Here is a 17500-nt window from a genome sequence, read left to right as displayed (position 1 = left end):
GGACAAGAGATGTGTCATTCATCCAAACTTGTTCGCTCTACAACTGGTATTGTGGGTAATAACATTTTGATCCCTTTCAGGCACATCTTTTCTGAGGGCATGTTAAGCATTTTACAGGAGGCAAGAAAACCCTCAAGCAGAAACTCTTATATGACCAAATGGAAGAGATTTTAGGTCTAGTGACATGGTCGTTAATCAGGGTCCTCTTTCAGTGTGAGTCTGCTCATTTGTATGAGTTGCTCCAGTCATGCTTGGCCTACTCTTCTGTGAAGGCCTATTTGTAGGCCATTTCTGCTGGTCTGCCCTTGAATCATCCTTTGACCTCTCATATTGAGATCAAGCAATTTCTTAAAGGCGCCCTGCATAATATGCCTCCAAGAAAGCGTATTGCTTCTCCTCCTTGGGACCTTAATTTTGTTTTGGAAAAATTGATTCAGGCTCCTTTTGAGCCTGCAGATTCTGCTTCTTTGCAACATTGTACCTGGAAGACTGTCTTACTTCTGCTTGGAGGGTTTCTGAGCTCCAAGTCTTTATGGCCTTTCCTCGTTTTTTGTTTTTTCCCCAAGGACAAGGAGTCCGTTTGTACTAATCCTTCTTTTATGCCCAATGTAGTCAATGAGTTGTCCTTATATCAGTCAGTACAACTACCTTCCTTTATCCCTTTATCCCTTGTCTTCAGTCTGGTAGTGAGTAGTTCCTGCACACCTTGGATTTGCACAAACAGCTCAGGTACTATTTGGATAAAACTAGGACTATTTGTCGTAACTCTGATCAGCAGTTTACTTTCATTCCAGGTCTTTGGGTTTGGCTGATTCTAAACAAACCATCTCCTCCAATATACCTGAGGCCATTTATTTGGTTCATAGGTTCAAAGGTTCATAGGGTGGTACTAGGCTATCAGCCCTAGGGCCTATACAAGCCTAGCCATAACAATTCCCTGGCTATTTTTTCCCACAGTATTTACTTCCCTGGACCTCTGTCTAGCAGGGTAATTGACGTGATCCCCTGGGTGAATTTCCTATCTCCCATCCAATCATCAAGGTTCCTTTTGAAGAGGGTCAAAGAGGCACTCTGCTTGACATGTATGGGCAGTCTATTTCAGTGTCTGTGAAGTCTCTGGGTCAGGAACCTATCCCTAAAGCATGTTTTGTTCATTGTGATGACAAGGTTTAGATCCCTGGAGCATGTGGCTCTGATGGATTGGATTGGGATTTCTTTAGGTGTAGCATGTCCAACAGCTCTAGGTTTGACATGGCCTTGTATGTTAAGCAGAGATCGCCTCTGAGTAGATGATATGCGACATAGTATAGGTGAAATTTTTTTAGTCAGCATAGGGCATCTGCGTTAGGCCTGTGATTCTTTTAGTGATGTATTTCTGCGGCCTTTCCAGTTGTTGCAAATGTCTTGAGAGGTACATATCAAATGGGGCGTTGTATTCTATAATGGGTCTAATGAGATGAGTACAGTGGGACAATGACTTCCTTTTTTTCTGGATGAAAAGCTCTTAGTGGTGAGGTGTGCCACATAGAAGGATTTCCTGACTTTTGTGGCGATGTGGTTATCGAAGGTGAAACCACTGTCCACCTATGTACCTAAGTCTCTTATCACACTTTTGGTGTTAAGCGTGCTGCCACCTATGTGGTAATACATGGGTACATATTTTTTCCCGAAGGATATACATTTCTTGGCATTGAGCTTGAGCCCGTGGCTCTGGCACCAAGCATCTGTTTCTGTAAGGCCCTTTTGTAGAATATCCACATCATTTGGGGATTCAATAATGGCTCCCAGTTTGCAGTCATCTGCAAACTTTTTTAGCCAGAGTCCCTTAGTGTTGGTCTGTACTTCAGAGAAGTAGATGCCAAACAAGAGCGGTCCCAGGACTGAACTCTGAGGTACTCCACTTGTCACTTGTCTGGAGCTGGATTTGGAGTCTGCTACTTTTACAGTGTGGGTTCTGTCAGTATGCCAGTGGGCAACCCATCAAGTGACATAGGGATTAATGCCCAGCTTAGTAAGTTTATCTATGATTCCAGAGTGGGGGATGGTGTCGAAGGCCTTGGCGAGGTCCGGATAGGCTGTGTGGACAACCTTATCCTTGTCTACGGCTCCGGAAACTGATTTGAAGAAATCAATCATGTTCAGGATACAAGGTCGGCCCTTCACGAACCCAACCTGCTTTGGGGTCCAGTGTTTGAAGGTTGACAATGTCTTTGTTTATAAGTTCCATGATAATACATTCCATGGCCTTGCAGATCAGGCTCATCAGACTGATGGGGCAGTAGTTCCCAGGATCCAAGGTGGATCCCCCCTTGTGGAGTGGGATAACTGTAGCTGTGCGTCACTCAGTGGGCATAAAGCCTGAGGTGAGGCTATGATTAAATATGACACTTGGGTGAGATGCCAGTTCATTTTGTAGTTCATGTAGTACACAGCCTGGGATGTCATCTGTATTCTTAGCTTTGGAAAGTACGTTTTTTACCTGTGTGGCCGTTATTACCGGAATTTGGCAATCTTTCGGTATTGAGATGGGCCCTTTGGGGGGGTGGGGGTGGTGAGGTTTGCACTAAATCGATCTGCCAGGATATTGGCAATATCCTTGGGATCAGTATATTTAATGCCATTCTGTTGTAGCACAGAGCAGATCTGAGCATTGCCATTTAGATTCTTGACATAGTTATAGAATGTCTTGTGGCTGTCTTTGGAATCTTTGGCAATTTTATTTTCGTAACTGGCTTTGGAGGATTTTATGTGTTATTCTTTTCATGGTTTTACCATTACCGCACAATTTTCTCATACTGTAGACTAAATGGGTATCTTTTTTCTGCAAAATGTTAAATGAATGTAACTAACTGAAACTTGTTTTTCTCTGTAAAAGGTACACTGAATGTAACTAAATTTATCTTGTATTCTCTGTTAACATATATATTAAATATAACTGGAGATTTTCTCCTCGGGTCTCCACTGCAAATGGGTTTCTGACCCAGCTGAACTAAGCTGGTTAACAAATGTCAATAAATAAAAATGGCAAATCTCTGTCTGCTTTTGTTAGAGCTCATTCCACTAGAGTTGTTGACTCTTCTGGTGCCTTCTTGAAGGGGTTGGACACTAATTCCATCCTTGAGGCTGCTACTTTTATTTATTTATTTATATGTGTTGATCGGGAATGTCCGACTGGACGTAGGTCCATTTTTAGAGGAGGCCTGGGGAGAAAAGCTCCACAGTTAAAATAAACATACAGTAGTTACATTGGATTACATAGCAATTAACAATTTACACAGCAATTACTTACAACATATTTACAGATGAAGAACATAGTACATCAGTAGACAACTATAATCTTTATCTGTGAAGTACATAACAGACATTAACAAATGTTATAATAAGAAGTTCCTGCTGTATAAGTACTAGGCTTATGAGCATCTGAGCTTGCTATAATCAAGGTAGTTAGTGGAGTGGAAAGAAAGGTAGTGGTTGGATGGGGTGGGTGATATTAGAGTGTGAGTTACAAGGGCATAGCCAGCATGTTTTTAGGTGCGCTTTTAGTAAAGTTTTGAAGTGGGTGCATGATGGTACGGAGGTAATTGTGGGTAGGTGGGAGTTTCATAATTTGGCTATGGTGCAAGAGAATAGTGCTTCACCAGCAGAGTTATTGGCTTTAGTGATCTGCAAGTGATTTTTTTTGCTGGATCTTAGTGGTCTGGTGGTGCGATAGGGTTGGAGTAGATTCTGGAGGGATGGGACATTTAGTGGATGGTTTACTAGTTTGTGGGTGAGTGAGAGTTGATACCATTGAAGGAGGTGAGGGAGTTCAAGTCAGCCCAGTTCAGCAAGTGAGAGAGAGTGGTGACTACGGTAGGATGCCTTTGTGGCGAATTTGGCAATTTTGTTGTAGCAGGTCTCTAGCTTGTTTAGATTGCATTGCCTTAGGTTGGTATATATTGGAGAGGCATAAAGTAGGGTGGAGATAAGGTGGGAATTTGCTATTGAAATCTTTGCTGCTTTGGTGAGAAGATGCTTATTTCTGTATAACGCTCCTAGTTTTTTTGTGGACTTTTTTATGGTCATGGATATGTGAATGTCAAATTTTAGTTTATTGTATATTTCCACTCCTAGCAATTTGGTGTGTTCAGTTGGGTATATAGTGGTGTTGTCTTTTGCTGTGATAAAGTGAGAGTTGTTTTGAGTATATTTGGTGGGTTGGAAGATGAGTAGTTTAGTTTTGTTTGGGTTGAGTATTAATTGGGCATAAGATAACAAAATTTCAACAGAGGAAAAGGCTTCCTGTGTGACTTTTTGCAGTTTGGGTAGGGACTGGGCTGAGCAGATGATGGTTGAGTCATCTGCGTATTGTATGAGTGTGCCATGTGTGGTGGCAGAGACTAGATTATTTGTGAAAACAGAGAAGAGTAGGGGTCCAAGGATGGATCCTTGGGGAACCCCTATGGAGACAGGTAGTTGGGGAGATATGTCATTCTGCCATACAACGGATTGTTGGCAGTCAGATAGGTAACTCTGAAACCAGTTGGTGACTGATTGTGAGAAGGATAGGTTATTGAGGACAGAGATAAGTTGTTTGTGTGGGACCATGTCAAATGCTTTAGGTAGGTCTAGGAAAGTAGCAGAGGAGAGACAGCCATTGTTTTTATGCTGAAGGATAGTGTTAGTAAAGGAGAGTAAGGCAGTGGTGGTGCTATGGTTTGGTCGGAAACCATGCTGAGTATTGGAAAGGAGGTTGTTAGTAAGGAGGTAGTCTGAGACCTGAGAGTGTATGCATCTCTCTAGTATTTTGGAGAGTGGAGAGAGAATAGCTATGGGGCGGTAATTGGTTAGGTCTATGGAGGGTCCGCCTTTGTGGAGGGGAATTATATGTTGGTCTTCAGTGTATACCTGTACTAAGCATTATGGTCTCTAGAGTCAGAGTAGGTTTTGTTGAAACCATTTTATATTGTTTTTTTTTTAGGGATCTTCTCAGCCTTCCACCTGTACCAGTACTGCAATAGTGATATAGAATGACATAGTACAGTTGTGTAAAATCTTATCATAACAGTAGATGTCCAACTCTTCATGGTGGCAGTATTTGCTCCCTCCAACCCCCTCTTGATTGCTCTGCATTTTTTTTCCCTTCTGGATACATATGGACTCCTTTGTCCTATGATGCCTGTTCTCTTCTGGAGCAATACAGTTCTAGGTAGTTGCGTTCCCTTTTTTTACCCCATGTTCTGTGTGCGGAGCATAAATGTGATTTATGGCACAACCAAGATCTCTTTTTAGCTTACTTATACTGGCCAAGCAATGGTGATACAATCCTTCTGTACCGAATACTGCAGCAGAGAAGAGAAGGACATCAACTGTTATGGTAAGATTTTACGCAACTGTACTTTGTCACTTTGCTCCGTCATAACTACCATTCATGCCTCTCAACTGTCCAGATTTTCACTGAATGTCCAGATATTTGCCTCATATTTTTGGTCTGTTCCTCATAAAATTTTGATGATCTGGGAAATCACTGAGGATTGAAGTTACTAAGTAATTACACACATTTGAGTTTCAGACTTGGAAATGCACACTAAGTCCTGTTATTCTAGCAACCCTCTTAAGTTTATAAGAGCAGTATTTAAAAATCGTCTCTATATCTTTGGGTATTTGTTCCTTATTATTTTAAGCTTTGTCCAGATTTTTGTGCTAAGAGGTTGAGAGGTATGCTGTCATGTGATTAAGTTGGAATGGAAAGAGTTTACCATGTAGGACTAATCATTGTCAGATCAGAAATCAGACACTAATTAGGCACTGCAAACTGTTAGAATGATGTCAAAAGCTGTACCGAATTACTTAACTTACTTGTTTATATTATAATAACAGTGGAACTAGAAACAGATTCATACAGATATAAGGTTAAAAGAGAAAGAAGTGTTGAACACATAATACAATGCAGTAACTCACTAAGATGTAGCATGTACACTAGGAAGTGCATTTGGCTAGTAGCTGGAAATAAGCAAAAAATAAAATATATACTGAAAGGAAAAGATGAGTGTATACTAATTTTTAAACTGCATCATCACTCATGCTTCTACGGATGTACTAGCAGCCCCCTCATTAAAAAAATGGTGCCTTTATCTAGTAGCATTCAGAAATCAGCACATATCAAACCAGAAGCTGAAAAAGGAACAGAAGAGTTTGTCTACTAATGCTCCAACCTTCTTGCACACAATTGTTTTCTATGATTAATAGCAGGTGAGAAAGTTACTACCAGGCTAGTATTCAAAAATCAGAATACAATAACTCATGCAAAGAAAGAGAAATATGGTTTCCACTATTGTTTTCCTCATTCAGATGCTTTGTATTACTGATGTGCTTTGTAGAGTACCAGCAGCAAAGTCGTAAAATGCCTGAAAGGCTACTTTTCTCAAGGTGTAAAATGCACAGATTAAACTAATGAATGGCTCACACATAGAGCTGTTGTCAGTACAACTGCAATTTGAGATGGAATTTGGCTGACACCTTTAAAACTTCCTGCAGGCACTCTTCCCCCAACCCCCTCAGCCAAAGGTGAGCATGCTCAGAAAGGGAAACCTGAAATGTAAACAAAGGCCGAATCAAAACAAAAAATACCTGGGATTGTCCCTTTAAGGAAAAAAAAAAAAAAAAAAAAACTTTCCCAAGCAAAACTGTCAGTGAACAAGGTGCACTCACTTTACATACACCAGCACACATCCCTTCCCTAGCCCGCAAATACTCCCACCACTAATGGTGAAACTTTCAGATGCAGTGTTAAATACAGTTCCACTTACTGTAACTACATGCAGTTGATCTTCCTTTGTTTAAATACTTCCAGCACTTTGAAAGAGTACTTTTAGTCACTTTCCAAAGCAGTAAGCTCTGTTAACTGACTGTTCGACAGAGGAAATTGCACCTATGTGTTAGGTCTCAGTTTTTGCTGTATGTTCTGTACATGGTTACTGGAAACATACTTCTCAGCCTCTTAACGTAAGAAATATGTGGAACAATGGCCCAAAAAAGGGACAGGTTTTAAATATTACTCTTATAAACTTAAAGATGGTATAACATGATTTTTGTTAACACGCATTTTCTGAAGGATTTGAAGTCTGAAACTAATATGTATGGCATTGTTTATTGATTTCAATCTTCAGTAATTTGTCAGAATGTCTCACATTTTGAGAAATAGACCAAAAAAAGAGGCAAAAGCTATGTACATTCTGCAAAAATCTGGGCAGTTGAGAGGATGTATGACTGATTAGATCTTGGTGACAACTGTTGGCTCTTTGCAGTTACTGTAGGTCACATTTCACTACTTGGTCTAGTTTCTGTACATTATGCCAGATTTCATTGTTAGCTGTAGTTTCTGTACATTTGTATTCTGAAGCCTGAAGATGATCTGAATTGTCATGCTGAGAATGTAATGTAATGTATAGAAATTCTGGCAAGACACTGGTCTCATAAATTTACTCCTTTGGGCAGTTTGAGGGTTGTTGTTATGTAGAATCCAAAAATGTCAAGCTATTTTTGCTGTTGAAGTCATCCACGTAGAAGTTTTACACTTAAGTCCATCTCTTTGTCAGTCCAGCTTTCCCCAGTTTGATTAGGAACTTCATTATGAGTAAGTTAACCTTGGATCACTTCATTTCATCAGCTTCAGTGGATCTGACCTACCTTTCCAGAAAAAGCCTTGTTTTTGGTGGCATTAATTTCAACAACAAAGGTTTCAGAACTGCATCCATTGGTGTACAGCAAGTATGCAATATATTACTTGAGGAGAGAGTCACTGAGAATTACTCTTCATTTGTTCTAAACGCAATTTCAGACTGTGTGCCTAATTAGTCTGTTCGTCTGTCATTGCTGGTTATCCTAAACAGAAAATAAAGGACTAATGTTAAGTTGTAAATCTCGCCTTCATTCTTGCTGGATGGGTTCGGAGCCGAAACTTCGGCTCCGATTCGGCCTATACTAAAGCTCGAGAGCTATTTATACCGGCTCGAGGCTATCCTGTATCCCATAATGCTAGGCGCTAACTACCCAGATCTTGTTTGCCGCTTACAGCTGCAAGGTGCGTTTATTACCGGCTCTTCTGGGGTTTTCCTTAGTTTTAGTTAGCGACCATGCCATTAGCTTCCCATTCATAGCTAATCCCCCTTCTGGTCCCTTTTTAATCCCTTTTAAGACCTTTTTTAATTCCCTTAGTTATAAGGTTAGGCCTTTGGACCTATTCTGCCTTGTCAGTTTATTTTTTTGTGTGACTGACTTTACTGTTAATAGGGTGTCTGTGTCTGTGTGTGTGTGTGTGTGTGTGTGTGTGTGTGTGTGTGTGTGTGTGTGTGTGTTTAATTTTTTGTTCTTAAGATGTCAAAAGACGCCATGGTCTCAGGCTTCAAGAAGTGTGACTCGTGCTGGCAGAAAATGTCGCTGACAGATGGTCATACTTCTTGTGTTTATTGCCTGGGCCCTCTGCACCTGCAGGACTCTTGTTCGGTCTGTCATGCGTTCAGCCCAAGAGTCCTGCAGGAACACAGAAATAAGTTGATTTTGAGGGGCTTGTTAAAGCCTGCTGGTTCCCCGACCAAGTCTTCGTTGGGGAAGCCTTCGAAGCCATCTAAGCCGTCGGCTCCGATCTCAGAGCCTTCGACTGGTGGTTCTTGAACTGCTGTCTCATCGGCTCCGGCTGGAGCCGATGTTTCCAAGACACAGTCTTCATCATCGGCTCCGGCTGGAGTCGATGTTCCTCAGATTCAAGCTTCTACATTGGCTCGAACCGGAGCCGATGATTCCGGGACTCAGTCGGCGCCGATAGTGGTGTCGGCGCCGTCTGCCAGCCGTAAAAGGTCCAGATCTCCATCCTTGGAGTCTGTTCACTCTGCTCCGAGGTCTCCCTTACTCTCGGAGCGAAGTCATCGAACCTATTCCTCCAGGTCTTCCAGGCTCTCGGACCACGACCTCTCATTCCTGACCGTAGAGATCCAGCGCCTCAGGTTTCCACATTGGGAATATCCTCCTCTTCCGAGGTTTCCCCTGATGCATCAGGGGAACCCCCTCGGAAGAGGAAATGTAAGAGGAAGCATGTGGACTCTCCTGAGTCCATCACATCGGATACCGACTTGGATGAGTTGGAAGGGTCCCCACGGTCCCCCTCTGAGGATGTCTCCTTTTCAGACATCCTTGAAATCCTGAAGTAGAGGGGGAACTGGTCTACCCTTAACCCTTCCGAGGACCAGTCGGTTTACCTAGAGGCTTTTGGCTCTCGCCCTTCCACCTCCTGGGTGTCTCCGCCTTTCGATCCCCTCATGGAAGTGGTGGCGCGGAAGGCATGGACGGCCCCTGACACGATGGAACCTACCCCACGGAGGCCTTCCAAATTTATAACAGCCCCTTCGGACAAACAGTTTTTAGCCAAGGGTGTCCCGGTTGATGCCATGGTTGTGGCTGCAGCCACTAAGAAGGAACTGGCTGATCCTTCAGTACCTGTCCATCCTCCTAACAAGGAGTCTAGGACTATGGATAGGTACGGCAAGCGGATGTTTTCTTCAGCGACCTTTGTCATGCATTCACTGAATTATTTGTGCCACTTCACCCGTCTTCAAAGAGACATGCTCAAAGAAGTGGGTGAGGTCTTACAGGATCCAACAGCTGCGGGGTCTCAAGACAAAATAAATTCCCAGCTGGCAACCCTGAATTCCATTGTCAACTCCTCCATGCGGCTTATTTCCTATGCGGCCGATGGGGCGAGTAGGGCTGCAGGCACAGGCGTGGCTTAAGGCGTCACACCTGGATGCGGCTTTGTAACTTTGCAGACCCCTTTAAGGCGTCCTTCACTAACTCCCCCTTTGACGGTTCAGCTTTGTTTGGACCTCAAGTGAAGGATACTTTGACCAGATGCGAGTAAGAAGGCAAGACTCCCTCTGCTGTGGGAGTCCGTTTTTCCGCCCCATCTAGACCATTCCCTAAGGGTCAGAAGGGTGGGAAGATGTGGTTCCGTAAACCACAAGAGGTCGCGCCTGATGCAAGAGGTCAGTTCCCCTCTAGAGGCAGGGGGGGGAACAATAACAGACGCTGCTCCAGGGGCAGAGGAGGTCCGCAAAATCAGGGTAGCAGAGAGTCTCTTTCTGACAAACCCTTCCAGCATCCCTGAGAAGCTGCCCGACTGTCCGCCTTCGAAGGCAGTCGGGGAAAGGTTATCACTGTACCCAGAAGCCTGGCTTTCACTCACTCAAGACAAATGGGTACAGTCGATCATATCCGAGGGTTACAAAATTCCATTTATCCACACCCCAACTCAGCCAAAAGGACCCCTTCCAGACGTTGCACCCAGTCTAAGGGAACAAGCAGTACTAAAAATATCAAAACTGCTAGCAAAAAGAGCCATCCAGCCAGTCCCAGCAGACCAACAAGGATCCTGAATCTACTCCAAGTTCTTTTTGGTACCAAAAAAGACAGGGGACTGGAGACCCATTTTGGATCTCAGCAGACAAAACAGGTCTGTAAGAAGAACGAAGTTCCGGATGGTCACGCTACAGTCCATTCTACCCTTTCTGGGTCAGGATGATTGGATGTGCTCAGTAGACCTTCAGGATGCGTACTCACACATCAAGATGCACAGGCGCTCCAGGAGATTTCTCCGCTTCCGGCTGGGAACCAGTCATTATCAGTTCAGAGCCCTGCCCTTTGGTCTCACTACAGCCCCCCGAGTGTTCATCAAATGCATGGCAGTGGTTACGGCTCATCTGAGACGTCAAGGATTCCAGGTGTTTCTATATCTAGCCGACTGGCTCCTCACTGCTACCACCAGGCGTCAACTTCTCCGCTCCAGAGATTACACCATTCATACTTGCAAAGGGCTAGGTATCTCCATAAATTTCGAAAAGTCTGCCTTGTCACCTTGTCAGTCTGTTACCTTCATAGGCGCCACCTTGGACACAGTCCGGCTTTCCGCAAAACTGACCGAACAAAGAGTTCTAGATATTCGCAGGCATGTTCACATCCTTCTTCAGAACAACAAAATACAAGCCAGGTTTGTCCTGAAGGTATTAGGTCTTATGGCGGCAGCCATTACTCTACTTCCCCTAGCTCACTTTCATATGTGGATCCTTCAATGGATGCTTTTTTCCCAGTGGTCCTTTCAACAGCTTCCAATGTCACACAACATTTTAATAACCCTGTCTTGCAAGAAACACCTTTCTTGGTGGATGGTCTCCCCTCAAGTACTTCAGGGCAGACCATTTGTTCCTTCTCCCCCGGTCGCCACGGTGACAACAGATGCCTCCCTGATTGGGTGAGGGGGCATTTTCAGGGCAGGACAGTCCAGGGCACATGGCAACCTTTCGAGTGCCACCTGCACATAAATGTCTTGGAGATGAGAGCAGTTCTTTTAGCGTTGCAAGCCCTTCAGGAGTCTCTTCCCATCGGGACTATTGCAGTTCAGATGGACAATATGTCCGTAGTGTGGTACATCAACAAGCAGGGCAGAACCAAGTCCTATCCCTTGTGTTGAGAGGCTCTCAGACTTTGGCAGTGGGCGATCTCCTCTCAGCGGTTTCTGATAGCAACGCACATCCCCGGGAAGTCCAACATCATAGCGGACAGGTTGAGCAGAGCCATTCTCATACCTCACGAGTGGTCTCTCAAACAAACAATAGTGGAAGAAATTTTTCAGAAATGGGGTCGACCTTGCTGCGACCTTTTTGCAACACCTCAAAACAGCAAGTGCCACTACTTCTTCACTCTCTTCCCGGCCACATCCCCAGAGACGCTCTAGTCCACGATTGGCCCCAGGGACTTCTGTATGCCTTTCCATTAATCACTCAATTGATTCAGAAAGCTACCGCCGTGAGACCCACCATGATCCTCATTGCTCCTTACTGGCCTCGTCAGATATGTTTCCCGTTCCTGCATCGTTACCTCTTGGGGCAGCCTTGGCATCTGGACCCAGTGCCAGATCTTTTGACCCATCAGTCGGGACAGCTGCACCACTCCCTCCAATCTCTCAACCTCACAGCTTGGTTGCTCCAAAATGCACACTAATAAGTCCTGTGTTAGTTTAGCAACCCTCTAAGTTTATAAGAGCAGTATTTAAAAATCGTCTCTATATCTTTGGGTATTTATTCCTTATTATTTTAGGCTTTGTCCAGATTTTTGTGCTAAGAGGTTGAGAGGTATGCTGTCATGTGATTAAGTTGGAATGGAAAGAGTTTACCATGTAGGACTAATCATTGTCAGACCAGGAATTAGACACTAATTAGGCACTGCAAACTGTTAGAATGATGTCAAAAGCTGTACAGTATTACTTAACTTGCTTGTTTATATTATAATAACAGTGGAACTAGAAACAGATTCATACAGATATAAGGTTAAAAGAGAAAGAAGTGTTGAACACATAATACAATGCAGTAACTCACTAAGATGTAGCATGTACACTAGGAAGTGCATTTGGCTAGTAGCTGGAAATCAGCAAAAAATAAAATATATACTGAAAGGAAAAGATGTGTGTATACTAATTTTTAAACTGCATCATCACTCATGCTTCTACAGATGTACTAGCAGCCCCCTCATTAAAAAATGGCACCTTTATCTAGTAGTATTCAGAAATCAGCACATATCAAACCAGAAGCTGAAAAAGGAACAGAAGAGTTGTCTACTAATGCTCCAACCTTCTTGCACACAATTGTTTTCTATGGAATTAATAGCAGGTGAGAAAGTTACTACCAGGCTAGTATTCAAAACTCAGAATACAGTAACTCATGCAATGAAAGAGAAATATGGTTTCCACTATTGTTTGCCTCATTCAGATGCTTTCTATAGGTAGAAGCCATGTCACAAAATTGTTGTGGCGGCCAGGATTCACAGTCACCACAGAATAAAATATGAAATGAAATGACAGAAACAAAAACCTCAGTTTAAAAGTCTTGTATTACTGATGTGCTTTGTAGAGTACCAGCAGCAAAGTCGTAAAATGCCTGAAAGGCTACTTTTCTCAAGGTGTAAAATGCACAGATTAAACTAATGAATGGCTCACACATAGAGCTGTTGTCAGTACAACTGCAATTTGAGATGGAATTTGGCTGACACCTTTAAAACTTCCTGCAGGCACTCTTCCCCCAACCCCCTCAGCCAAAGGTGAGCATGCTCAGAAAGGAAAACCTGAAATGTAACAAAGGCCGAGTCAAAACAAAAAATCCCTGGGATTGTCCCTTTAAGGGAAAAAAAAAAAACTTTCCCAAGCAAAACTGTCAGTGAACAAGGTGCACTCACTTTACATACACCAGCACACATCCCTTCCCTAGCCCGCAAATACTCCCACCACTAATGGTGAAACTTTCAGATGCAGTGTTAAATACAGTTTCACTTACTGTAACTACATGCAGTTGATCTTCCTTTGTTTTAATACTTCCAGCACTTTGAAAGAGTACTTTTAGTCACTTTCCAAAGCAGTAAGCTCTGTTAACTGACTGTTCAACAGAGGGAATTGCACCCATGTGTTAGGTCTCAGTTTTTGCTGTATGTTCTGTACATGGTTACTGGAAACATACTTCTCAGCCTCTTAACGCAAGAAATATGTGGAACAATGGCCCAAAAAAGCGACAGATTTTAAATATTACTCTTATAAACTTAAAGTTGGTATAACATGATTTTTGTTGACATGCATTTTCTGAAGGATTTGAAGTCTGAAACTAATATGTATGGCATTGTTTATTGATTTCAATCATCAGTAATTTGTCAGAAAATCTCACATTTTGAGAAATAGACCAAAAAAGAGGTAAAAGCTATGTACATTCTGCAAAAATCTGGGCAGTTGAGAGGATGTATGACTGATTAGATCTTGGTGACAACTGTTGGCTCTCTGCAGTTACTGTAGGTCACATTTCACTACTTGGTCTAGTTTCTGTACATTACTGTACGCCAGATTTCATTGTTAGCTGTAGTTTCTGTACATTTGTATTCTGAAGCCTGAAGATGATCTGAATTGTCATGCTGAGAATGTAATATAATATATAGAAATGCTGGCAAGACACTGGTCTCATAAATTTACTCCTTTGGGCAGTTTGAGGGTTGTTGTTATGTAGAATCCAAAAATGTCAAGCTATTTTTGCTGTTGAAGTCATTCACGTAGAAGTTTTACACTTAAGTCCATCTATTTGTCAGTCCAGCTTTCCCCAGTTTGATTAGGAACTTCATTATGAGTAAGTTAACCTTGGATCACTACATTTCATCAGCTTCAGTGGATCTGACCTACCTTTCCAGAAAAAGCCTTGTTTTGGTGGCATTAATTTCAACAACAAAGGTTTCAGAACTGCATCCATTGGTGTACAGCAAGTATGCAGTATATAGTCACTGAGAATTACTCTTCATTTGTTCTAAACGCAATTTCAGACTGTGTGCCTAATTAGTCTGTTCGTCTGTCATTGCTGGTTATCCCAAACAGAAAATAAAGGACTATTAATACATGTTGGACGTTCATGGGTAGTTCCTACTGTGTTAGTAAGACTTCAGTATGTCAGAAATACAAATTGTACTTCAGTATGTCAGAAATACAAATTGTATCATTTATTATTGAGACATTAGAGAAAACAAATGTTGCATTGCCTTTTGAAAGCATATTTACCGTGTTACACTAATCTGCTTATTGCAGGAGGACTGAACTTGAATTCCCAGTTATTATGGTAACTCTTCACCATTTTACTAATTTGCCAGAAGTAATATGCTTGGTATTCTGCTCATAAAATATACTGCTGAGGGAGTGTTCCTCAGAATACGATAATACTGTTCACATTAACAGTGGAAGAGGCACAGATGAAGAAGGAGAAGTGAAATACCAGATGAAATAGTTTGAAGTAGGTTTATTGTGAAGTGTGTATAAGCTAGCATAGTTATTGTACTTTATTAGTTCTGCTATTCTGTTATGAAATACTCGTAATCTGTCTCAAAGAAAACAGTATTTGAGCTGAAAGGATCCCTCTCTGTCTGTCTGTCTTCTGCTAAGCATCAGTCTGTCATATCCATGCAGTCAGGCCAAGAGCTTCAGTCAGGCATCGAGGTAGCCAAGACATCTTGAATAAGAGGGTACAGTCATGTAATGGTGTCCTGACATCTTGTACCCTGTCCTGTCTGCTGATTAAATCTGACACCGTACAATTAAGCTTATTGTCTCACAGATCAACTTTCTGCCAGAAGCTACTTGCAGTCGCATTCCCAAGTCTTGAGTCTGATAAATGGCTTACATTTTCTCACTTACACACACACACACACACACACACACACACACACACACACACACACACACACACACACACACACACACACACACAGTCTCTCTCTCTCTCTCAAATTGGTGCCAATACATTCTGTAGTCTGTTCTTTTCTTTGTGCAGTATGAACATTAGTGCTGGCCAAGCTTAATAATTCTGCAGTGGTGCTAATAAAATTATTAGTATTATAAAATGAAATGCTGTTGTGATAATTCTAACTATAATAAAGCACAGGCTGTATCTGAAAATGTACTTGATCCAGGTTTGTAAAGTCTTGGAAGCAGCATATTTATAGTCCACTGGATGTAGGGACAGAACAATGCTATTAAAAATATATATGTCAAAATACTGAATGTTGCATTATTAACTGGAATAAATGCCTGTTATACAAAATCAGTCATCAAAGTCAAGCCTGTGCTGTAGGTGGGTATAAGAGTGGGGGAAGAGAATTGTATACAGTGCTGGAAAAGTAGCCTGTATATTGACCAATGTTTATGTGTAAGGAGTCCACGTGTTATGCTGATGGGAATCTCTGGAAGCTCTACTCTCATTATAAGTACCTCATCATACTGGGATTCATATTCCGTAGACATCAATGCCAGCAATGGCCACTCACTAAATCACAAAACTGTTCAAAATGTTTGGCGAGTTCATTCAAAGTGTCTCTGCATGGAGCAAGCCCACCCCCAACCTTATATGGGGTAGGCTGCACCCCCCCCCCCCCCACACACACACACACACACACTGCTGCAGTTTAAATGTATCAAATCTGATATGTAACCTGGAGGATAAAAAAAATATTTGATTTCCAAACAAAAAAGAAAAAAAGTATTCTTTCTCACCTGAGGCTGCACAGTCATGGGCTCTGTGTATTTTATTTAGAGGACTGAAAACAGTAAAGCTTTTTCTTCCAGCTTTGCCAGCACAATTGGGAATCTAGGATTTCACTGAGTTACCATCCGCAAGTTCTCATTCAACAAGAGTGGTTATTAGACAAGTACTTGCTCCCATCATAAATTGCAGCATGAAATATTGTGCTACATTATTACTCTACATTCAAATAAAAACAGTTTTAATTAAGTAAATCATATTTTTTTATGCATATTAGTGTCTTGTAGACAGTTCTGTATAAAACAAAATACTTTCCTTTCTTAGGTAACCATGAGTATTACACTGTTGATGTTGACAACTGGTTTAAGCACTTGCAGTCACTGAACATTCATCCCCTTCATAATGAAAATGCCAAGATCTTTAGTACTACAAGCATCAATGACTGGATTTGTCTGGCTGGTGTCGATGACATCGAAGCTGCAGTTTTACGGTAACTTTAAATTTTGTAATACTGCCTGCTCATCTGTAAGGAATGTGGTAGGATGTATTGAAAAACGGCAACTTTCCTGTGAGAAATAAACATAAGACTCAAGCAGAGTTGGAATAGATCACTGAGCACTTTTATTAGTTTGAACATTTATAGTTTTAGCAAAGCTAGAGCTTCCACTGAGTGACCTCCCAAACCTCTTGTATCAGAGGCACATGGGATATATGCAAATGACCCTTATGAACATCAGGTGTTTCAGCTAATTGGCGATTCTGAATGCCCATGATTTGTTTCATTGTTTTAATGGACAATTTCAGGCCAGTAAAGGCAAACCCCACTAGTTGTGGATATGCATATTTCGGCCTTGTTATAACCTCGTCAGCACAGCACAAGCAGAGTGTTTGACTAAGCATAAGGACCTTTTCATTTATTGTTTTAGTTTGTTGTTTGGGATATTTTTTGCAGTGAGCCTAATGATAATGGATATCAGCTGGGTATAACAGCCCTGCGTTTCTTATGCTTAGTCAAATACTCTGCTTGTACTGTGCTGACGAGGTCATAACAAGGCCAAAATATGCATATCCACAGCTAGTGGGGTTTGGCTTTATTGGCCTGAAATTGTCCACTAAAACGATGAAACAAGTCATGGGCGTTCAGAATTGCCAGTTAACTGAAACACCTGATGTTCATGAGGGTCATTTGCATATATCCCATTTGTCTCTGATACAGGAGGTTTGGGAGGTCACTCAGTGGAAGTTCTAGCTTTGCTGGAGTTTTCATTTTGTTTTTACTGATTGGTTTTTCAGTGACCTTCTCACTTATTGTTTTAACATTTATAGTTTTTGAATAAATTTGCTGCACTACATTTTATAAAACTTTAGGAGACAGAGGAAGCCATTAATTTCGCAATATAATGTTCTGTAGCCCCAACAAT

The 17500-nt window shown here is 41.9% G+C and overlaps 1 protein-coding gene across 1 annotated transcript in view; it reads left to right on the top strand.

Annotated features, from left to right (window-relative positions):
- TMPPE (transmembrane protein with metallophosphoesterase domain) overlaps positions 1-17500 on the top strand; it is a 559872-nt gene that overhangs the window by 422197 nt on the left and 120175 nt on the right. The window contains exon 3 of the mRNA XM_044081396.1: positions 16404-16569. Within this exon, the coding sequence (XP_043937331.1) occupies positions 16404-16569 (166 nt within the window). The remainder of the gene's footprint in view (positions 1-16403; positions 16570-17500) is intronic.

The sequence above is a fragment of the Protopterus annectens genome, chromosome 8.part0 (assembly GCF_019279795.1).
Source record: "Protopterus annectens isolate FY-2018-M chromosome 8.part0, PAN1.0, whole genome shotgun sequence".
NCBI classification, from domain to species: domain Eukaryota; kingdom Metazoa; phylum Chordata; order Ceratodontiformes; family Protopteridae; genus Protopterus; species Protopterus annectens.
This window is presented reverse-complemented; position numbering and strand designations above follow the sequence as displayed.